At 61.6% G+C, this 22,884-nt stretch overlaps 1 protein-coding gene across 3 annotated transcripts in view; it reads left to right on the top strand.

Annotated features, from left to right (window-relative positions):
* ltbp4 (latent transforming growth factor beta binding protein 4) overlaps positions 1-22,884 on the top strand; it is a 504,953-nt gene that overhangs the window by 355,565 nt on the left and 126,504 nt on the right. For all 3 annotated transcript variants that reach the window (XM_072489893.1, XM_072489894.1, XM_072489895.1), the window contains 3 exons: positions 4,066-4,188; positions 14,060-14,224; positions 15,357-15,515. In XM_072489893.1, coding sequence (XP_072345994.1) covers positions 4,066-4,188; positions 14,060-14,224; positions 15,357-15,515 — 447 coding nt within the window. The remainder of the gene's footprint in view (positions 1-4,065; positions 4,189-14,059; positions 14,225-15,356; positions 15,516-22,884) is intronic.

Genomic DNA, 22,884 nt, shown 5'->3' with positions numbered 1-22,884 from the left:
GCCCACTAACCCCCCTCTGCCCACTGACCCCTCTGCCCACTGACCCCTCTGTCCACTGACCCCCCTCTGCCCACAGACCCCCTCTGCCCACTGACCCCCTCTGCCCACTGACCCCCTCTGCCCACTGACCCCCTCTGCCCACTGACCCCCTCTGCCCACTAACCCCCTCTGCCCACTAACCCCCCTCTGCCCACTGACCCCCCTCTGCCCATTGACCCCCCTCTGCCCACTGACCCCCCTCTGTGCACTGACCCCCCTCTGCCCATTGACCCCCCTCTGCCCACTGACCCCCCTCTGTCCACTGACCCCCCTCTGTCCACTGACCCCCCTCTGCCCACTGGCCCCCCTCTGCCCACTGACCCCCCATGTCGATTGACCCATTCTGCCCACTTACCCCTTTGCCAACTGCCCTCCTCTGTCCACTGACCCCTCTGCCCACTGACCCCCCTCTGTGTACTGACCCCCCTCTGTCCACTGACCCCTCTGCCCACTGACCCCCTCTGCCCACGAACCCCCCATTCCCACGAACCCCCCATTCCCACTGACCCACTCTGCCCACTGACCCCCTCTGCCCACGAACCCCCCATTCCCACTGACCCACTCTGCCCATTGAGCCCCCTCTGCCCACTGATCCCCTCTGTCCACTGACCCACTCTGCCCACTCACCCCCCTCTGCCCACTGACCCCCTCTGCCCACTGACCCCCTCTGCCCACTGACCCCCTCTGCCCACTGACCCCCTCTGCCCACTGACCCCCCTCTGCCCACTGACCCCCCTCTGTCCACTGACCCCCCTCTGCCCACTGACCCCCCTCTGTCCACTGAACCCCCTCTACCCACTGATCCCCCTCTGCCCACTGACCCCCCTCTGCCCACTGACCCCCCTCTGTCCACTGACCCCCTCTGCCCACTGACCCCCCTCTGTCCACTGACCCCCTCTGCCCACTCTGCCAACTGACCTTCCTCTGCCCACTGACCCCCTCTGCCCACTGACCCCCCTCTGCCCACTGACCCCCCTCTGTCCACTGAACCCCCTCTGCCCACTGACCCCCCTCTGTCCACTGACCCCCTCTGCCCCCTCTGTCCACTGAATCCCCTCTGCCCACTGACCCCCCTCTGCCCACTGACCTCCCTCTGCTTACTGACCCCCTCTGCCCACTGACCCCCCCAATGCCCATTGACCCCCTCTGCCCACTAACCCGCGCTGCCCACTGACCCCCCTCTGCCCACTGACCCCCCATGCCCATTGACCCCCTCTGCCCACTAACCCCCTCTGCCCACTAACCCCCCTCTGCCCACTGACCCCTCTGTCCACTGACCCCCCTCTGCCCACTGACCCCCTCTGCCCACTGACCCCCTCTGCCCACTGTCCCCCTCTGCCCACTGACCCCCTCTTCCCACTGACCCCCTCTGCCCACTAACCCCCCTCTGCCCACTAACCCCCCTCTGCCCACTAACCCCCCTCTGCCCACTAACCCCCCTCTGCCCACTGACCCCCCTCTGCCCATTGACCCCCCTCTGCCCACTGACCCCCCCTCTGTCCACTGACCCCCCTCTGCCCACTGACCCCCCTCTGTCGATTGACCCCCCTCTGCCCACTGACCCCTCCGCCCACTGACCTCCTCTGACCACTGACCCCCTCTGCCCACTGCCCCCTCTGCCCACTGACCCCATCTGCCTACTGACCCCTCTGGCCACTGACCCCCTCTGCCCACTGACCCCCTCTGCCCACTGACCCCCCCAATGCACATTGACCCCCTCTGCCCACTAACCCGCTCTGCCCACTGACCCCCCTCTGCCCACTGACCCCCATGCCCATTCACCCCCTCTGCCCACTAACCCCCTCTGCCCACTAACCCCCCTCTGCCCACTGACCCCTCTGTCCACTGACCCCCCTCTGCCCACTGACCCCCTCTGCCCACTGACCCCCTCTGCCCACTGACCCTCTCTGCCCACTGACCCCCTCTGCCCACTGACCCCCTCTGCCCACTGACCCCCCTCTGCCCACTGACCCCCCTCTGCCCACTGACCCCCCTCTGCCCACTGACCCCCCTCTGTCCACTGACCCCCCTCTGCCCACTGACCCCCCTCTGCCCACTGACCCTCCTCTGCCCACTGACCCCCTCTGTCCACTGACCCCCCTCTGTCCACTGACCCCCCTCTGCCCACTGACCCCCCTGTGCCCACTGACCCCCCATGTCGATTGACCCACTCTGCCCACTTACCCCTCTGCCAACTGCCCTCCTCTGTCCACTGACCCCTCTGCCCACTGACCCCCCTCTGTGTACTGACCCCCCTCTGTCCACTGACCCCCTCTGTCCACTGACCCCTCTGCCCACTGACCCCCTCTGCCCACGAACCCCCCATGCCCACTGACCCCTCTGCCCACTGACCCCCTCTGCCCACTGACCCCCTCTGCCCACTCTGCCCACTGACCCCTCTGCCCACTGACCCCCTCTGCCCACTGACCCCTCTGGCCACTGACCCCCCTCTGTCCACTTACCCCTCTGCCCACTGACCCCCCTGCCCACTGGCCCCTCTGTCCACTGACCATGCCCACTGACCCCCCTGCCCACCCCCATGTCCCCACCATGCCCACTGTCCCCCCCCCCCTCTGCCCACCGGCTCCCTCTGACCTTCCTACCCCTTGACCGGCTGCGTGTAAGATCCTGGGACTGAATCACTAACATTGGGAAGTCGAATCCCCATTCCTGCCTCAGCTGTGGTCAGGCTGCTGCCTATAGGTGAGGAATAGCCCAGCTGTGAGTTCCTGTTGCCGTGTGTTGACCATGATTGCTTCATGGTGTTTGAATGGACCTTGCACACTGACTATCAGGGTTCAGACACAAAGAACGGCAGCTGGATGGGTGACTCAGTTGAGGAGTCTGCAATCTCCAGGCTGTACCCATTCCCGCTGTGTGGGCCTCTCCAAATCAGTGCTAGGAGTTTCTGATATCTGTGTGAGAATATTATCAGTTCAGTTTGCACAGCTGTGGAGGTGATGATGGCAAAAGATGCAGAACCTCTTTAAACAAGGGATTAGCGTAAAGTGGATTCCCTCCCAGAGAGAGACGGGAGACTTGAATAAGGTGAAAGCTGCTTTAGTAATTAGGCTGAATTATAAAGACTGGATCACCTAGGAGCAGCGATTGATGCTTTGGTATTTGGAAAATCTCAATCCCCCTCGTCCTTCACTGGGAGAAGATACAGGGTCTGCCCCTGTCTACATTGATGCATTATGCTCCCTACCCCTTCCAAGCATTCTGCACATTCCTCCAGACTAATCTCAACACCGGTATGAACAGATCAAATTCCAACCTTGACACATTCTAACTTTAAGATCTGTTTGGTACCAAGGTATCGGAACAGGGAACCAGAGTTTGAACTTAAAGTGGCAATGTTGTTTGGTTCACCCATTATACCGTTCCAGAACAAACAGCTGGCAAGGCCCAATTTCACCTTCACTAACCATTCTTCCGCTGTGTTAGTGAGGATCTGTCAGCTGATGGTTTGACTGTGCGCTCCTGTTCCACAATATCCACCACTATCACTTCTCAGTCCCCCTCACAGTCATGCCGCGCTGATGTGGACACATATCACTGTTCCCAGAGGTTTCCTACATAACACGATCAACTGGAGGGGTTCAAGAAACCCCGCTACCCTCAGGGGGAGCTTGGGAATGGGCAATAAATGCCAACTTTCCCACATCTCTGTAAACATCAGCAACATTGCTGTTGGAAGCTAACACCAGAGCCTCTATTAGGACACAGTTACTGCCAAGGAAGTTTCTCGGTATATTAACTGGCAGATGGGGATTGTAGGTGTAGAGTATTATATGTATAAATCGATAAAACAGATGCCACCTCACTTACTGTTGGCCTCTCACAAAGAATGATTTCTCCTCCTGTAAAAATTATCCAGCTGTGAAAATGTAGCCCAGAAACATGGCCTGACGGCACTGCTCATAAAACGTGAAACTAGAAATAAGCTTTTGACCCAGTGCCGTCCCCAATGCAGACATTAACTTTATGATCAGTATGACCTATCTCTTACTCTGCATCTTCCAGATATCAACGAGTGCTCGCTGCCAGGAATCTGTCAAAATGCCAAGTGCCTGAATGTGAGAGGCAGCTACAGCTGTGTGTGCAGCCGAGGGTTCGTACAGGACACCTCGAAGAGCCGTTGCATCTGTAAGTGATCAAACCTGTAAGAACACAGGCAGACTCCATCACATCATTAACTGTGTGCGCATTACCCAAACTGCTTAACCCCATTCTCCCCCAGTCAGTGTTCAGCCTCCACAATTACCTCAGCGGCCCAGTTACATCGCAAACGGTTTGGCGCCCGCCGCAATTCCCGTTTTCCATCTCTCCCGCTATTCACCGGCCTCGTTTTGCTCGAGCGAGAGCGCAAAGGGGTCGGCGATTCACGGACCTGTCACTCTTTCCCCATAGGCTTCCAGCATTTTTGTTTTTATTGCACAAGGAGGTCTATTGGTCAATGATGTCAGCCAATAGCTAGACTGTTCCACTCTATCCATAAATCCCAAACTAATCCCACTGCCCCACTGCCTCCCCATAACCCTGGATCAATCCCAAACTAATCCCACTGCCCACTCTTTATCCATTTATTTAAAATTCATTTATAGGATGTGGGCATTGCTGTGCCAGCATTTATTGCCCATCCCTGAGGGCATCCCAACCACATTGCTGTGGGTCTGGAGTCACATGTGGGCCAGACCGGGTAAGGAAGGCAGATTTCCTTCCCCAAAGGGACATTAGTGAATCAGATGGGTTTTATGACAATCGACAATAGTTTCATGGTAATTGTTAAAATTTTAATTCCAGATTTCGATTGAATTCAAATTTCACCATCTGTTGTGGTGGGATTTCGGGACACCAGAGCGTTACCTCTGGATTACTGATCCAGTGACCACTACCCACTGCCTCCCCATAGCCCTGGATCAATCCCAAACTTATCCCACTGCTCCATTCTCTATCCATACCTCTGGACCTGACACAACTTTAGCACAGTGGTTAGCACTGTTGCCTCACAGCTACAGGGTCCAGGGTTCGATTCCCGGCTTGGATCACTGTCTGTGCGGAGTCTGCACGCTCTCCCCGTGTCTGCGTGGGTTTCCTCCGGGTGCTCCGGTTTCCTCCCACAATCCCAAAAGACGTGCTGTTAGGTGAATTGGACATTCTGAATTCTCCCTCAGTGTACCCAAACAGGCGCCAGAATGTGGAGACGAGGGGATTTCCACAGTAACTTCATGGCAGTGATAATGTAAGCCTACTTGTGACAATAAAGATTATTATAATAATAAAAGTTGCAGTGATCTCTGCCTTGAACTCTCCCTGCGGTAAACTATTCCAAACTCCATGTAAACAGAATATCCCAACATCTGTCCACACTTTCTGTGGCTCTTTATATTAACGCACCTCGTCACTGACTATCCCAAAGTGTTATCATTTTAATAATTTTAATGAAAGCTCCCAGGGCCTCAGTCACTTCACAGTTACCCATTCTCCATCTCCCGTAAAGAGAGAGGAGAAAGTTTTAAAAAAGGATTTGACGTCCATTGGAGACAAGCTGGTGCAGGATTACAGAGCAGACCCTGTACTCACAACCAGTCTGTCAGCTAATCAAATTCTCACTAGTTGCCTTGAAAAAGTGTGTGAATGGGTGGGGACGTGTGTGTGTGGGTGGGTGTCAGTAAGTGTGCAGCTGTGTGTCCAGGTCTGTGTGGACATGGGTGTGTGTAAGCTTGTGGTGCATTTGTGTGTGGTTGTGTGTGGGGTGGTGAGTGTGTGGGTTTGTATGTAGGTGGGTATTTGATTAGATTTAGATTTCTTGTCACATGTACCGAGCTACGGTGAAAAGTATTGTTCTGCGTACAGACCAGGCAGATGGTTCCATACATGAAAAAAACATAGGACATACATAAATACACAATGTAAATACACAGACACAGGCATCGGGTGAAGCATACGGAGTGTAGTACTGCTCAGTAGAGAAGGTGTGTGAAGAGATCAGGCCAGTCCATAAGAGGGTCATTTAGGAGTCTGGTAACAGTGGGGAAGAAGCTGTTTTTGAATCTGTTTGTGCGTGTTCTCAGACTTTTGTATCCCCTGCCCGATGGAAGAAGTTGGAAGAGTGAGTAAGCCGGGTGGGATGGGTCTTTGATTATACTGCCCGCTTTCCCCAGGCAGCGGGAGGTGTAGATGGAGTCAATGGATGGGAGGCAGGTTCGTGTGATGGACTGGGCGGTGTTCACGACTCTCTGAAGTTTCTTGCGGTCCTGGGCCGAGCAGTTGCCATACCAGGCTGTGATGCAGCCCGATAGGATGCTTTCTATGGTGCATCTGTAAAAGTTGATAAGAGTCAATGTGGACATGCCGAATTTCCTTAGTTTCCTGAGGAAGTATAGGCGCTGTTGTGCTTTCTTGGTGGTAGCGTCGATGTGGGTGGACCAGGACAGATTTTTGGAGATGTGCACCCCTAGGAATTTGAAACTGCTAACCATCTCCACCTCGGCCCCGTTGATGCTGACAGGGGTGTGTACAGTACTTTGCTTCCTGAAGTCAATTACCAGCTCTTTAGTTTTGCTGGCATTGAGGGAGAGATTGTTGTCGCTGCACCACTCCACTAGGTTCTCTATCTCCCTCCTGTATCATTGTTATTCGAGATCCGGCCCACTACGATCGTATCGTCAGCAAACTTGTAGATGGAATTAGAGCCAAGTTTTGCCACATAGTCGTGTGTGTACAGGGAGTAGAGTAGGGGGCTAAGTACGCAGCCTTGCGGGGCGCCGGTATTGAGGACTATTGTGTAGGTGTTGTTTATTCTTACTGATTGTGGTCTATGGGTCAGAAAGTCGAGGATCCAGTTGCAGAGTGAGGAGCCAAGTCCGAGGTTGTGTGTAGTTGTGTGTGGGTTGGTGAGTGTGTGGGACCGTTCCTGTGTTGCCGCCCGTTCCTGTGTGACCCCTGTCGCTGCGTGCCCCCCATTCCTGTGTGACCCCTGTCGCTGTGTGCCCCCCGTTCCTGTGTGACCCCTGTCGATGCGTGCCCCCCATTCCTGTGTGACCCCTGTCGCTGTGTGCCCCCCGTTCCTGTGTGACCCCTGTCGATGCGTGCCCCCCATTCCTGTGTGACCCCTGTCGCTGCGTGCCCCCCATTCCTGTGTGCCCCCCATTCCTGTGTGCCCCCCCTTTCCTGTGTGCCCCCATTCCTGTGTGCTCTCCGTTCCAGTGTGCCCCCCGTTCCAGTGTGCCCCCCGTTCCAGTGTGCCCCCCGTTCCTGTGTGCTCCCCCCGTTCCTGTGTGCTCCCCGTTCCTGTGTGCCCCCCGTTCCTGTGTGCCCCCCGTTCCTGTGTGCCCCCCGTTCCTGTGTGCCCCCCGTTCCTGTGTGCCCCCCGTTCCTGTGTGCCCCCGTTCCTGTGTGCCCCCCGTTCCTGTGTGCCCCCCATTCCTCTGTGACCCCCGTCGCTGCGTGCACCCCATTCCTGCGTGCCCCCCATTCCTGTGTGACCCCCGGTTCCTGTGTGACCCCCATCGCTGCGTGCCCCCCATTCCTGTGTGCTCCCTGTTCCTGTGTGCCCCCCGTTCCTGTGTGCCCCACGACCCTGTGTGCCCCCATTCCTGTGTGCTCCCCGTTCCTGTGTGCCCCCCGTTCCTGTGTGCGCCCGTTCCTGTGTGCTCCCCGTTCCTTTGTGCCCCCCCGTTCCTGTGTGCCCCCGTTCCTGTGTGCTCCCCGTTCCTGTGTGCCCCCATTCATGTGTGCCCCCATTCCTGTGTGCCCCCCATTCCTGTATGCACCCCCCCTCCATTCCTGTGTGCCCCCCATTCCTGTGTGCTCCCTGTTCCTGTGTGTCCCCAATTCCTGTGTGCCCCCCATTCTTGTGTGCCCCCCTTTCCTGTGTGCCCCCCATTCCTGTGTGCCCCCCATTCCTGTGTGTCCCCCATTCCTGTGTGTCCCCCATTCCTGTGTGCCCCCCATTCCTGTGTGCCCCCCATTCCTTTATGCTCCCCCCTCCCCCATTCCTGTGTGCCCCCCATTCCTGTGTGACCCCGTTCCTGTGTGGCCTCGTTCCTGTACGCCCCCCTGTTCCTGTGTGCCCCCCCGTTCCTGTGTGCTCCCCCCGTTCCTGACTGACCCCCGATCCTGTGTGCCCCACGACCCTGTGTGCCACCCGTCCCTGTGTGCCCTCCGTTCATGTGTGCCACCCGTCCCTGTGTGCCCCCCGTCCTGTGTGCCCCCTGTTCCTGTGTGCCCCCATTCCTGTGTGCCCCCCATTCCTGTGTGCCCCCGTCCTGTGTGCCCCCGTCCTGTGTGCCCCCCATTCCTGTGTGCCCCCCATTCCTGTGTGCCCCCCTGTTCCTGTGTGCCCCCCATTCCTGTGTGCTCCCCCGTTCCTGTGTGCCCCCCGTTCCTGTGTGCCCCCCGTTCCTGTGTGCCCCCCGTTCCTGTGTGTGGTCATTCCTGTGTGCCCCTGTCCCTGTGTGCCCCCGTTCCTGTGTGCCCCCCTTTCCTGTGTGCCCCCTGTTCCTGTGTGCTCTCCCGTTCCTGTGTGCTCCCCCCGTTCCTGTGTGCTCCCCCCGTTCCTGTCTGCCCCCCGATCCTGTGTGCCCCACGACCCTGTGTGCCCCACGATCCTGTGTGCCCCACGATCCTGTGTGCCACCCGTCCCTGTGTGCCCCCCGTTCCTGTGTGCCCCCCGTTCCTGTGTGCCCCCCGTTCCTGTGACTCCACCTTTCCTGTGTGCCCCCTGTTCCTGTGGCCCCCCATTCCTGTGTGCCCCCCATTCCTGTGTGCCCCCCGATCTGTGTGCCCCCCATTCCTGTGTGCCCCCCGTCCTGTGTGCCCCCATTCCTGTGTGCCCCCCCATTCCTGTGTGCCCCCGTTCCTGTGTGCCCCCCCATTCCTGTGTGACCCCCGTTCCTGTGTGCCCCCCATTCCTGTGTGCCCCCCGTTCCTGTGACTCCACCTTTCCTGTGTGCCCCCTGTTCCTGTGTGCCCCCCATTCCTGTGTGCCCCCCATTCCTGTGTGCCCCCGTCCTGTGTGCCCCCCATTCCTGTGTGCCCCCCATTCCTGTGTGCCCCCCCGTTCCTGTGTGCCCCCCATTCCTGTGTGCCCCCGTTCCTGTGTGCCCCCTGTTCCTGTGTGCCCCCCGTTCCTGTGTGCCCCCTGTTCCTGTGTGCCCCCCGTTCCTATGTGCCCCCCGTTCCTGTGTGCCCCCCGTTCCTGTGTGCGCCCATTCCTGTGTGCCCCTGTCCCTGTGTGCCCCCGTTCCTGTGTGCCCCCCCCTTCCTGTGTGCCCCCTGTTCCTGTGTGCCCCCTGACCCTGTGTGCTCCCCCGTTCCTGTGTGCCCTCCGTTCCTGTGTGCCCTTCCTTCCTGTGTGCCCCCCGTTCCTGTGTGCCCTCCATTCCTGTGTGCTCCCCGTTCCTGTGTGCCCCCTGTTACTGTGTGCCCCCCATTCCTGTGTGCCCCCCGTTCCTGTGTGTCCCCCGTTCCTGTGTGCCCCCCGTTCCTGTGTGCCCCCCGTTCCTGTGTGCCCCCCGTTCCTGTGTGCCCCCCGTTCCTGTGTGCCCCCCGTTCCTGTGTGCCCCCATTTCCTGTGTGCCCCCCGTTCCTGTGTGCCCCCATTTCCTGTGTGCCCCCCGTTTCTGTGTGTCCCCCCGTTCCTGTGTGCCCCCCGTTCCTGTGTGCCCCCCCGTTCCTGTGTGCCCCCCATTCCTGTGTGCGCCCCGTTCCTGTGTGCCCCCGTTACTGTGTGCCCCCCGCTCCTGTGTGCCCCCCGCTCCTGTGTGCCCCCCGTTCCTGTGTGCCCCCCGTTCCTGTGTGCCCCTCATTCCTGTGTGCCCCCGTTCCTGTGCTCCCACCGTTTCTGTGCGCCCCCCGTTCCTGTGCGCCCCCCGTTCCTGTGTTCCCCCCGTTCCTGTGTGCGCCCATTCCTGTGTGCCCCCCCGTTCCTGTGTGCCCCCCTTTCCTGTGTGCCCCCCGTTCCTGTGTGCCCCCATTCCTGTGTGCCCCCCGTTCCTTTGTCACCCCCGTTCCTGTGTGCACCCCCTTCCTGTGTGCCCCCTGTACCTGTATGCCCCCTGTTCCTGTGCGCCCCTCCGTCCCTGTGTGCCCCCGTTCCTGTGTGCCCCCCCGCACCTGTGTGCTCCCCCCGTTCCTGTGTGCTCTCCCCCATTCCTGTGTGCCCCCTGTTCCTGCGTGCCCCCTGTTCCTGCGTGCCCCCGTTCCTGTGTGCCCCCCTTCCTGTGTGCCCCCTGTTCCTGCATGCCCCCGTTCCTGTGTGCCCCCCGTTCCTGTGTGCCCCCCGTTCCTATGTGCCCCCTGTTCCTGCGTGCCCCCCGTTCCTGTGTGCCCCCCCTTCCTGTGTGCCCCCGTTCCTCTGTGCCCCCCATTCCTGTGTGCCTCGTTCCTGTGTGCTCCCCCATTCCTGTGCCCCCCCCCATTCCTGTGTGCCCTCGTTCCTGTGTGCCCCACGTTCCTGTGTGCCCCCCGTTCCTGTGTGCCCCCCGTTCCTGTGTGCCCCCCGTTACTGTGTGCCCCCCATTCCTGTGGGCCCCCCATTCCCGTGTGCCCCCCGTTCCTGTGTGCCCCCCGTTTCTGTGTGCCCCCCTGTTCCTGTGTGCCCCCCTGTTCCTGTGTGCCCCCCTGTTACTGTGTGCCCCCTGTTCCTGTGTGCCCCCTGTTCCTGTGTGCCCCCTGTTCCTGTGTGCCCCCCGTTCCTGTGTGCCCCCCGTTCCTGTGTGCCCCCCGTTCTTGTGTGCCCCATTCCTGTGTGCCCCCCGTTCCTGTGTGCCCCCCCTTCCTGTGTGCCCCCGTTCCTGTGTGCCCCATTCCTGTGTGCCCCCATTCTTGTGTGCCCCCCATTCCTGTGTGCCCCCCATTCCTGTGTGCCCCCCATTCCTGTGTGCCCCCCGTTCCTGTGTGCCCCCCGTTCCGGTGTGCCCCCCGTTCCTGTGTTCCCCCCGGTCCTGTGTGCCCCGCATTCCTGCGTGCCCCCCATTCCTGTGTGCCCCATTCCTGTGTGCCCCCCGTTCCTGTGTGCCCCCTGTTCCTGTGTGCCTCCCATTCCTTTGTGTCCCCCGTTCCTGTGTGCCCCCCATTCCTGTGTGCCCCCGTCCCTGTGTGCTCCACGTTCCTGTGTGCCCCCCGGTTCCTGTGATCCACCCCGTCCCTGTGTGCTCCCCCCGTTCCTGTGTGCCCCCATTTCCTGTGTGCCCCCCGTTCCTGTGTGCCCCCCGTTCCTGTGTGCCCCCCATTCCTGTGTGCCTCCCGTTTCTGTGTGTCCCCCCGTTCCTGTGTGCCCCCCGTTCCTGTGTGCCCCCCATTCCTGTGTGCCCCCCATTCCTGTGTGCCCCCCGTTCCTGTGTGCCCCCCGTTCCTGTGTGCCCCCCGTTCCTGTGTGCCCCCGTTCCTGTGTGCCCCCCGTTCCTGTGTGCCCCCCGTTCCTGTGTGCCCCCCGTTCCTGTGTGCCCCCCGTTCCTGTGTGCCCCCCGTTTCTGTGTGTCCCCCCGTTCCTGTGTGCCCCCAGTTCCTGTGTGCCCCCCGTTCCTGTGTGCCCCCCGTTCCTGTGTGCCCCCCGTTCCTGTGTGCCCCCCGTTCCTGTGTGCCCCCCGTTCCTGTGTGCCCCCCATTCCTGTGTGCCCCCGTCCCTGTGTGCTCCACGTTCCTGTGTGCCCCCCGGTTCCTGTGATCCACCCCGTCCCTGTGTGCTCCCCCCGTTCCTGTGTGCCCCCATTTCCTGTGTGCCCCCCGTTCCTGTGTGCCCCCCGTTCCTGTGTGCCCCCCGTTCCTGTGTGCCCCCCGTTTCTGTGTGTCCCCCCGTTCCTGTGTGCCCCCCATTTCCTGTGCGCCCCCCGTTCCTGTGCGCCCCCCGTTCCTGTGTGCCCCCCGTTCCTGTGTGCCCCCCGTTCCTGTGTGCCCCCATTCCTGTGTGCCCCCCGTTCCTTTGTCACCCCCTTTCCTTTGTCACCCCCGTTCCTGTGTGCACCCCCTTCCTGTGTGCCCCCTGTACCTGTGTGCCCCCTGTTCCTGTGAGCCCCCCCGTCCCTGTGTGCCCCCGTTCCTGTGTGCCCCCCCCGCACCTGTGTGCTCCCCCCGTTCCTGTGTGCTCTCCCCCGTTCCTGTGTGCCCCCTGTTCCTGCGTGCCCCCGTTCCTGTGTGCCCCCCTTCCTGTGTGCCCCCTGTTCCTGCATGCCCCCCGTTCCTGTGTGCCCCCCGTTCCTGTGTGCCCCCCGTTCCTGTGTGCCCCCCGTTCCTATGTGCCCCCTGTTCCTGCGTGCCCCCCGTTCCTGTGTGCCCCCCCTTCCTGTGTGCCCCCTGTTCCTCTGTGCCCCCCATTCCTGTGTGCCCCCCGTTCCTGTGTGCTCCCCCATTCCTGTGCCCCCCCATTCCTGTGCGCCCCCGTTCCTGTGTGCCCCCCGTTCCTGTGTGCCCCCCGTTACTGTGTGCCCCCCATTCCTGTGGGCCCCCCATTCCTGTGTGGCCCCCGTTCCTGTGTGCCCCCTGTTTCTGTGTGCCCCCTGTTTCTGTGTGCCCCCCGTTCTTGTGTGCCCCCCGTTCTTGTGTGCCCCTCATTCTTGTGTGCCCCATTCCTGTGTGCCCCCCATTCCTGTGTGCCCCCCGTTCCTGTGTGCCCCCATTCCTGTGTGCCCCCCATTCCTGTGTGCCCCCGTTACTGTGTGCCCCCCATTTCTTGTGTGCCCCCCATTCCTGTGTGCCCCCCATTTCTGTGTGCCCCCGTTCCTGTGTGCCCCCCGTTCCTGTGTGCCCCCCGTTCCTGTGCTCCCACCATTTCTGCCTGCCCCCTGTTCCTGTGTGCCCCCCGTTCCTGTGTGCCCCCCGTTCCTGTGTGCCCCCGGTCCTGTGTGCCCCCGTTACTGTGTGCCCCCCCCGTTCCTGTGTGCCCCCCCGTTCCTGTGTTCCCCCGTTCCTGTGTGCCCCCCGTTCCTTTGTCACCCCCGTTCCTGTGTGCACCCCCATTCCTGTGTGCCCCCTGTACCTGTGTGCCCCCTGTTCCTGTGTGCCCCCCGTCCCTGTGTGCCCCCGTTCCTGTGTGCCCCCCCCGCACCTGTGTGCTCCCCCCGTTCCTGTGTGCTCTCCCCCGTTCCTGTGTGCCCCCTGTTCCTGCATGCCCCCGTTCCTGTGTGCCCCCCTTCCTGTGTGCCCCCCCTTCCTGTGTGCCCCCTGTTCCTGCGTGCCCCCCGTTCCTGTGTGCGCCCTGTTACTGTGTGCCCCCCGTTCCTGTGTGCCCCCCGTTCCTGTGTGCCCCCGTTCCTGTGTGCCCCCCGTTCCTGTGTGCCCCCGTTCCTGTGTGCCCCCCGTTCCTGTGTGCCCCCCGTTCCTGTGTGCCCCCCGTTCCTGTGTGCCCCCCGTTCCTGTGTGCCCCCCGTTCCTGTGTGCCCCCCGTTCCTGTGTGCCCCCGTTCCTTGTGCCCCCCATTACTGTGTGCCCCCCATTCCTGTGTGCCCCCCATTCCTCTGTGCCCCCCATTCCTGTGTGCCCCCCGTTCCTGTGTGCCCCCCGTTCCTGTGTGCCCCCGTTACTGTGTGCCCCCCATTTCTTGTGTGCCCCCCATTCCTGTGTGCCCCCCATTCCTGTGTGCCCCCCATTTCTGTGTGCCCCCCGTTCCTGTGTGCCCCCCATTCCTGTGTGCCCCCCATTCCTCTGTGCCCCCCATTTCTGTGTGCCCCCCGTTCCTGTGTGCCCCCCGTTCCTGTGTGCCCCCCCGTTCCTGTGTGCCCCCGTTCCTGTGTGCCCCCCCATCCTTGTGTGCCTCCAGTTCCTGTGTGCCCCCCTGTTCCTGTGTGCCCCCACGTTCCTGTGTGCCCCCGTTCCTGTGTGCCCCCCATTCCTGTGTGCCCCCCGTTCCTGTGTGCCCCCCCGTTCCTGTGTGCCCCCGTTCCTGTGTGCCGCCCCGTTCCTGTGTGCCCCCGTTCCTGTGTGCGCCCCCCCCCCCCATTGCAATAGATTATCTTGCGTTCTAGAGACCAGCCTGTATCTCCACTCTGAGCAAGCTGCTATGGTTTGAATGTTCCAGCACAGCAGGTCATATCGTTAACCAAGGGGCCTTGTTACCGGATTTGGAGGAGTGGAACCTGCTCACTGCCCGTGGTCCGGAACATCACCAAACAAATCTGCTGCTGCAGCCGGGTGGGGAAAGCCTGGGGGCCCGACTGCCAGAAATGTCCATCTCCACTCACAGGTAATCAGCAGGTGGCGAGAGGAGGAGGGAGGGCAGGAGATAGAGGGAATGAGTGTGGGAAAGAGTGTGGATAGAGATGGAGACACAGGGAATAGGAGCGAGGTTGGGAAAGGGTGGGAGAATGAAGAAAAGGTCTGAAGGGAGAGAGGGTGACAGGGAGAGTGATTTGGGTGAAGGGAGGGAGGGTGGAGGAGCAGAAGGAGGGAATGAAGAGAAGTGAAAGGGATTGTGGATAAGGGAGAGGTAGAGGATGAGATGAGGGGGCGAGGGGGAAGGGGAGGGGAGGGGAGAGGGGTAAGGGGGGGTCAGCTGACCCTTGATTCAAGGATGACATCTCCTGGCGGACCTGAGTTTGTGCCATGGTTAAACAGGCCGATTCCCGTCCCAGAGATCTTGGGAAAGTTGCACGAAGGAGCGGTTTGGGGATTTGCCATGTCGGAGTGAAAATGTTCCGTAATCTCAGAGACTTTGATTTCCTGAACGTTCAAAACAAAGGATTTAGGGAGGGGATGTGAAAATGGAGATGGTTTCTTGTTACTCCTGGTCAGAGCGTAGTGATGTGGAGTCAGTGAATCTCTCTCACTCGACCTGCGGCTCAATCTGTCTGCTCCACATCAAACCTTTGTTTTGTTTTGAGGATATGGATCCCAAAGAGGTGCAGGAAACTGAGCGCTGGGATGGTTCGTTTAACTGAACATCATTGGATCTGGCATCAGGATTCAGGGATGGAACTGTGGGCAGGTCCAATGAGGCTGGGCAGAAACTCCCCTTCATTGAGTGGCAAAGTTTAAAGTGCAGGGTTTTTACAATCTCACATTTTTGATGACAATCCAAAAATTATTCAGTTTGTTGACTCCAATTTCACACTTTATCCTGGTTACATTTGAACTCACAATCGAGGCTAATGCCAGTGCTGAATGCAAACCCAGTGGCAGATCCAGTGCTGAATGCATACCCAGTGGCAGATCCAGTGCTGAATGCATACCCAGTGGCAGATCCAGTGCTGAATGCATATCCAGTACAAGATCCAGTGCCGAATTCATATCAAGTGCCCCCATTTCCCAGGCTCACACTGTGTCTTTGAAGTTACTCTGTCTGGTCAATGGTTCTGAATTTGACACTCTCTCCTCAGAGGGATTTCGGGACATTTGCCCCGCGGGATCTGGATACCATTACATCCGGTCGGATCTCCGTTACAATAACCGGATTACGGGGGAGAGGGGTCGAGGAATCGCAAATGTGGATCAAGCACCACGAACCACTTCAACACCTCACAGTCAGCCCACAGAGGGTAGGTTTAGGGTTACTGAGGGATTGAGCCTATGGGAGGGGAGACAAGGGGGGGGTGGAGAAGGAGGGAGGGTTTCGGAAGTGAGTGGAGGGTTTGGGAGTGGGCGGAGGGTTTGGGAGAGGGCTGAGGGTTTGGGAGTGGGTGGAGGGTTTGGGAGTGGGCGGAGGGTTTGGGAGTGGGCTGAGGGTTTGGGAGTGGGTGGAGGGTTTGGGAGTGGGCGGAGGGTTTGGGAGTGGGCTGAGGGTTTGGGAGTGGGTGGAGGGTTTGGGAGTGGGCGGAGGGTTTGGGAGTGGGCTGAGGGTTTGGGAGTGGGCTGAGGGTTTGGGAGTGGGCGGAGGGTTTGGGAGTGGGCGGAGGGTTTGGGAATGGGCGGAGGGTTTGGGAGTGGGCGGAGGGTTTGGGAGTGGGCGGAGGGTTTGGGAGTGGGCGGAGGGTTTGGGAGTGGGCGGAGGGTTTGGGAGTGGGCGGAGGGTTTGGGAGTGGGCGGAGGGTTTGGGAGTGGGCGGAGGGTTTGGGAATGGGCGGAGGGTTTGGGAGTGGGCGGAGGGTTTGGGAGTGGGCGGAGGGTTTGGGAGTGGGCGGAGGGTTTGGGAGTGGGCGGAGGGTTTGGGAGTGGGCGGAGGGTTTGGGAGTGGGCGGAGGGTTTGGGAGTGGGCGGAGGGTTTGGGAGTGGGTGGAGGGTTTGGGAGTGGGAGGAGGGTTTGGGAGTGGGCGGAGGGTTTGGGAGTGGGCGGAGGGTTTGGGAGTGGGCGGAGGGTTTGGGAGTGGGCGGAGGGTTTGGGAGTGAATGGAGGGTTTGGGAGTGGGCGGAGGGTTTGGGAGTGGGCGGAGGGTTTGGGAGTGGGCGGGGGGTTTGGGAGTGGGCGGAGGGTTTGGGAGTGGGCGGAGGGTTTGGGAGTGGGCGGAGGGTTTGGGAGTGAATGGAGGGTTTGGGAGTGGGCGGAGGGTTTGGGAATGGGCGGAGGGTTTGGGAGTGGGCGGAGGGTTTGGGAGTGAATGGAGGGTTTGGGAGTGGGCGGAGGGTTTGGGAGTGAATGGAGGGTTTGGGAGTGGGCGGAGGGTTTGGGAGTGGGCGGAGGGTTTGGGAGTGGGCGGAGGGTTTGGGAGTGGGCTGAGGGTTTGGGAGTGGGCTGAGGGTTTGGGAGTGGGCTGAGGGTTTGGGAGTGGGCTGAGGGTTTGGGAGTGAATGGAGGGTTTGGGAGTGAATGGAGGGTTTGGGAGTGAGTGGAGGGTTTGGGAGTGGGCGGAGGGTTTGGGAGTGGGCGGAGGGTTTGGGAGTGGGCGGAGGGTTTGGGAGTGGGTGGAGGGTTTGGGAGTGAGTGGAGGGTTTGGGAGTGGGCGGAGGGTTTGGGAGTGGGCTGAGGGTTTGGGAGTGGGCTGAGGGTTTGGGAGTGGGCGGAGGGTTTGGGAGCGGGCGGAGGGTTTGGGAGCGGGCGGAGGGTTTGGGAGCGGGCGGAGGGTTTGGGAGCGGGCGGTGGGTTTGGGAGCGGGCGGGGGGTTTGGGAATGGGCGGAGGGTTTGGGAGTGGGCGGAGGGTTTGGGAGTGGGCGGAGGGTTTGGGAGTGGGCGGAGGGTTTGGGAGTGGGCGGAGGGTTTGGGAGTGGGCGGGGGGTTTGGGAGTGGGCTGAGGGTTTGGGAGTGGGCGGAGGGTTTGGGAGTGGGCGGAGGGTTTGGGAGTGGGCTGAGGGTTTGGGAGTGGGCGGAGGGTTTGGGAGTGGGCGGAGGGTTTGGGAGTGGGCTGAGGGTTTGGGAGTGGGCGGAGGGTTTGGGAGTGGGCGGAGGGTTTGGGAGTGGGCGGGGGGTTTGGGAGTGGGCGGAGGGTTTGGGAGTGGGCGGAGGGTTTGGGAGTGGGCGGAGGGTTTGGGAGTGGGCGGAGGGTTTGGGAGTGGGCGGAGGGTTTGGGAGTGGGCGGAGGGTTTGGGAGTGGGCGGAGGGTTTGGGAGTGGGCGGAGGGTTTGGGAGTGGGCGGAGGGTTTGGGAGTGAATGGAGGGTTTGGGAGTGGGCTGAGGGTTTGGGAGTGGGCGGAGGGTTTGGGAGTGGGCGGAGGGTTTGGGAGTGGGCGGAGGGTTTGGGAGTGGGCGGAGGGTTTGGGAGTGGGCGGAGGGTTTGGGAGAGGGCTGAGGGTTTGGGAGAGGGCTGAGGGTTTGGGAGAGGGCTGAGGGTTTGGGAGAGGGCTGAGGGTTTGGGAGTGGGCGGAGGGTTTGGGAGTGGGCGGAGGGTTTGGGAGTGGGCGGAGGGTTTGGGAGTGGGCGGAGGGTTTGGGAGTGGGCTGAGGGTTTGGGAGTGGGCGGAGGGTTTGGGAGTGGGCGGAGGGTTTGGGAGTGGGCGGAGGGTTTGGGAGTGGGCGGAGGGTTTGGGAGTGGGCGGAGGGTTTGGGAGTGGGCGGAGGGTTTGGGAGTGGGCGGAGGGTTTGGGAGTGAATGGTGGGTTTGGGAGTGGGCGGAGGGTTTGGGAGTGGGCGGAGGGTTTGGGAGTGGGCGGAGGGTTTGGGAGTGGGCGGAGGGTTTGGGAGTGGGCGGGGGGTTTGGGAGTGGGCGGAGGGTTTGGGAGTGGGCGGAGGGTTTGGGAGTGGGCGGAGGGTTTGGGAGTGGGCGGAGGGTTTGGGAGTGGGCGGAGGGTTTGGGAGTGGGCGGAGGGTTTGGGAGTGGGCGGAGGGTTTGGGAGTGGGCGGAGGGTTTGGGAGTGGGCTGAGGGTTTGGGAGTGGGCTGAGGGTTTGGGAGTGGGCGGAGGGTTTGGGAGTGGGCGGAGGGTTTGGGAGTGGGCGGAGGGTTTGGGAGTGAATGGAGGGTTTGGGAGTGGGCTGAGGGTTTGGGAGTGGGCGGAGGGTTTGGGAGTGGGCGGAGGGTTTGGGAGTGGGCGGAGGGTTTGGGAGTGGGCGGAGGGTTTGGGAGAGGGCGGAGGGTTTGGGAGAGGGCTGAGGGTTTGGGAGTGGGCGGAGGGTTTGGGAGTGGGCGGAGGGTTTGGGAGTGGGCGGAGGGTTTGGGAGTGGGCGGAGGGTTTGGGAGTGAACGGAGGGTTTGGGAGTGGGCGGAGGGTTTGGGAGTGGGCGGAGGGTTTGGGAGTGGGCGGGGGGTTTGGGAGTGGGCGGAGGGTTTGGGAGTGGGCGGAGGGTTTGGGAGTGGGCGGAGGGTTTGGGAGTGAATGGAGGGTTTGGGAGTGGGCGGAGGGTTTGGGAATGGGCGGAGGGTTTGGGAGTGGGCGGAGGGTTTGGGAGTGAACGGAGGGTTTGGGAGTGGGCGGAGGGTTTGGGAGTGAATGGAGGGTTTGGGAGTGGGCGGAGGGTTTGGGAGTGAACGGAGGGTTTGGGAGTGAACGGAGGGTTTGGGAGTGGGCGGAGGGTTTGGGAGTGGGCGGAGGGTTTGGGAGTGGGCGGAGGGTTTGGGAGTGGGCGGAGGGTTTGGGAGTGGGCGGAGGGTTTTGGAGTGGGCGGAGGGTTTGGGAGTGGGAGGAGGGTTTGGGAGTGGGCGGAGGGTTTCGGAGTGGGCGGAGGGTTTGGGAGTGGGCGGAGGGTTTGGGAGTGGGCGGAGGGTTTGGGAGTGGGCGGAGGGTTTGGGAGTGGGCGGGGGGTTTGGGAGTGGGCGGGGGGTTTGGGAGTGGGCGGAGGGTTTGGGAGTGGGCGGAGGGTTTGGGAGTGGGCGGAGGGTTTGGGAGTGAATGGAGGGTTTGGGAGTGGGCGGAGGGTTTGGGAATGGGCGGAGGGTTTGGGAGTGGGCGGAGGGTTTGGGAGTGAATGGAGGGTTTGGGAGTGGGCGGAGGGTTTGGGAGTGAATGGAGGGTTTGGGAGTGGGCGGAGGGTTTGGGAGTGGGCGGAGGGTTTGGGAGTGGGCGGAGGGTTTGGGAGTGGGCTGAGGGTTTGGGAGTGAATGGAGGGTTTGTGAGTGGGCTGAGGGTTTGGGAGTGAATGGAGGGTTTGGGAGTGAGTGGAGGGTTTGGGAGTGGGCGGAGGGTTTGGGAGTGGGCTGAGGGTTTGGGAGTGGGCGGAGGGTTTGGGAGCGGGCGGAGGGTTTGGGAGCGGGCGGAGGGTTTGGGAGCGGGCGGAGGGTTTGGGAGCGGGCGGTGGGTTTGGGAGCGGGCGGTGGGTTTGGGAGCGGGCTGAGGGTTTGGGAGTGGGCGGAGGGTTTGGGAGTGGGCTGAGGGTTTGGGAGTGGGCGGAGGGTTTGGGAGTGGGCGGAGGGTTTGGGAGTGGGCGGAGGGTTTGGGAGTGAATGGAGGGTTTGGGAGTGGGCTGAGGGTTTGGGAGTGGGCGGAGGGTTTGGGAGTGGGCGGAGGGTTTGGGAGTGGGCGGAGGGTTTGGGAGTGGGCGGAGGGTTTGGGAGTGGGCGGAGGGTTTGGGAGAGGGCGGAGGGTTTGGGAGAGGGCTGAGGGTTTGGGAGTGGGCGGAGGGTTTGGGAGTGGGCGGAGGGTTTGGGAGTGGGCGGAGGGTTTGGGAGTGGGCGGAGGGTTTGGGAGTGAACGGAGGGTTTGGGAGTGGGCGGAGGGTTTGGGAGTGGGCGGAGGGTTTGGGAGTGGGCGGGGGGTTTGGGAGTGGGCGGAGGGTTTGGGAGTGGGCGGAGGGTTTGGGAGTGGGCGGAGGGTTTGGGAGTGAATGGAGGGTTTGGGAGTGGGCGGAGGGTTTGGGAATGGGCGGAGGGTTTGGGAGTGGGCGGAGGGTTTGGGAGTGAATGGAGGGTTTGGGAGTGGGCGGAGGGTTTGGGAGTGAATGGAGGGTTTGGGAGTGGGCGGAGGGTTTGGGAGTGAACGGAGGGTTTGGGAGTGAATGGAGGGTTTGGGAGTGGGCGGAGGGTTTGGGAGTGGGCGGAGGGTTTGGGAGTGGGCGGAGGGTTTGGGAGTGGGCGGAGGGTTTGGGAGTGGGCGGAGGGTTTTGGAGTGGGCGGAGGGTTTGGGAGTGGGAGGAGGGTTTGGGAGTGGGCGGAGGGTTTCGGAGTGGGCGGAGGGTTTGGGAGTGGGCGGAGGGTTTGGGAGTGGGCGGAGGGTTTGGGAGTGGGCGGAGGGTTTGGGAGTGGGCGGGGGGTTTGGGAGTGGGCGGGGGGTTTGGGAGTGGGCGGAGGGTTTGGGAGTGGGCGGAGGGTTTGGGAGTGGGCGGAGGGTTTGGGAGTGAATGGAGGGTTTGGGAGTGGGCGGAGGGTTTGGGAATGGGCGGAGGGTTTGGGAGTGGGCGGAGGGTTTGGGAGTGAATGGAGGGTTTGGGAGTGGGCGGAGGGTTTGGGAGTGAATGGAGGGTTTGGGAGTGGGCGGAGGGTTTGGGAGTGGGCGGAGGGTTTGGGAGTGGGCGGAGGGTTTGGGAGTGGGCTGAGGGTTTGGGAGTGAATGGAGGGTTTGTGAGTGGGCTGAGGGTTTGGGAGTGAATGGAGGGTTTGGGAGTGAGTGGAGGGTTTGGGAGTGGGCGGAGGGTTTGGGAGTGGGCTGAGGGTTTGGGAGTGGGCGGAGGGTTTGGGAGCGGGCGGAGGGTTTGGGAGCGGGCGGAGGGTTTGGGAGCGGGCGGAGGGTTTGGGAGCGGGCGGTGGGTTTGGGAGCGGGCGGTGGGTTTGGGAGCGGGCTGAGGGTTTGGGAGCGGGCTGAGGGTTTGGGAGTGGGCGGAGGGTTTGGGAGTGGGCGGAGGGTTTGGGAGTGGGCGGGGGGTTTGGGAGTGGGCGGAGGGTTTGGGAGTGGGCGGAGGGTTTGGGAGTGGGCGGAGGGTTTGGGAGTGGGCGGAGGGTTTGGGAGTGGGCGGAGGGTTTGGGAGTGGGCGGAGGGTTTGGGAGTGGGCGGAGGGTTTGGGAGTGGGCTGAGGGTTTGGGAGTGGGCTGAGGGTTTGGGAGTGGGCGGAGGGTTTGGGAGTGGGCGGAGGGTTTGGGAGTGGGCGGAGGGTTTGGGAGTGGGCGGAGGGTTTGGGAGTGGGCGGAGGGTTTGGGAGTGAATGGAGGGTTTGGGAGTGGGCGGAGGGTTTGGGAGTGGGCGGAGGGTTTGGGAGTGGGCGGAGGGTTTGGGAGTGGGCGGAGGGTTTGGGAGTGGGAGGAGGGTTTGGGAGGGGGCGGAGGGTTTGGGAGTGGGCGGAGGGTTTGGGAGTGGGCGGAGGGTTTGGGAGTGGGCGGGGGGTCTGGGAGTGGGCGGGGGGTCTGGGAGTGGGCGGAGGGTTTGGGAGTGAATGGAGGGTTTGGGAGTGGGCGGAGGGTTTGGGAGTGGGCGGAGGGTTTGGGAGTGGGCGGAGGGTTTGGGAGTGGGCGGAGGGTTTGGGAGTGGGCGGAGGGTTTGGGAGTGGGCGGAGGGTTTGGGAGTGGGCTGAGGGTTTGGGAGTGGGCGGAGGGTTTGGGAGTGGGCGGAGGGTTTGGGAGTGGGCGGAGGGTTTGGGAGTGGGCGGGGGGTCTGGGAGTGGGCGGGTGGTCTGGGAGTGGGCGGGGGGTCTGGGAGTGGGCGGGGGGTTTGGGAGTGGGCGGAGGGTTTGGGAGTGGGCTGAGGGTTTGGGAGTGGGCTGAGGGTTTGGGAGTGGGCGGAGGGTTTGGGAGTGGGCGGAGGGTTTGGGAGTGGGCGGAGGGTTTGGGAGTGGGCGGAGGGTTTGGGAGTGGGCGGAGGGTTTGGGAGTGGGCGGAGGGTTTGGGAGTGGGCGGAGGGTTTGGGAGTGGGCGGAGGGTTTGGGAGTGGGCGGAGGGTTTGGGAGTGGGCTGAGGGTCTGGGAGTGGGCGGAGGGTCTGGGAGTGGGCGGAGGGTCTGGGAGTGGGCGGAGGGTCTGGGAGTGGGCGGAGGGTCTGGGAGTGGGCGGAGGGTTTGGGAATGGGCGGAGGGTTTGGGAGTGGGCGGAGGGTTTGGGAGTGGGCGGAGGGTTTGGGAGTGGGCGGAGGGTTTGGGAGTGGGCTGTGTGGTGTTGGGTGCTCTGGTGCACAGATGAGCCAACACAGTTGTATGTGGTACAACTCTATTTTATTATAACTCTTATAATACAGTTCGTTCTGGATACTCTGCACGTGCTGTCTCCCTGAGTGTCTTTGGCAATAGCTGTGTCCTGGTTCTCCTCTGCAGCTCTTACTGACCACCAGGGGTCGTGTCTGTGCTTTTATATCTTTCTGTCATTGGTTGTGGTGTTGTGTGTTCTGATTTGTCTGTTGGTGTGTCTATCATGATGTGTGTGTTTGAATATCATGACATCCCCCCTTTTTACAAAGACAAGTGCCTACATGGTTATAAATATAATTGTGTCGTGAGTGCATCTAAGAGTGTGCGTTTGTGTTGTGTACAGCGTGTGTTTATGACGTAACTATTTACATGGGGCGATGTCGGGTGCGTCACACTAACAAGGTTGTACCATAACAAAACTTGGATGCGAGAGAAAAAAAAACTTGAACATTGGTCCGGTCAGACGATATCTGGAACAATAAACAACAACAGGTTATAAT

The sequence above is a fragment of the Scyliorhinus torazame genome, chromosome 25, assembly GCF_047496885.1.
Source record: "Scyliorhinus torazame isolate Kashiwa2021f chromosome 25, sScyTor2.1, whole genome shotgun sequence".
Classification (NCBI taxonomy): domain Eukaryota; kingdom Metazoa; phylum Chordata; class Chondrichthyes; order Carcharhiniformes; family Scyliorhinidae; genus Scyliorhinus; species Scyliorhinus torazame.
Note: the sequence above shows the minus strand (reverse complement) of the source record. Positions and strands in the feature narration are given on the sequence as shown.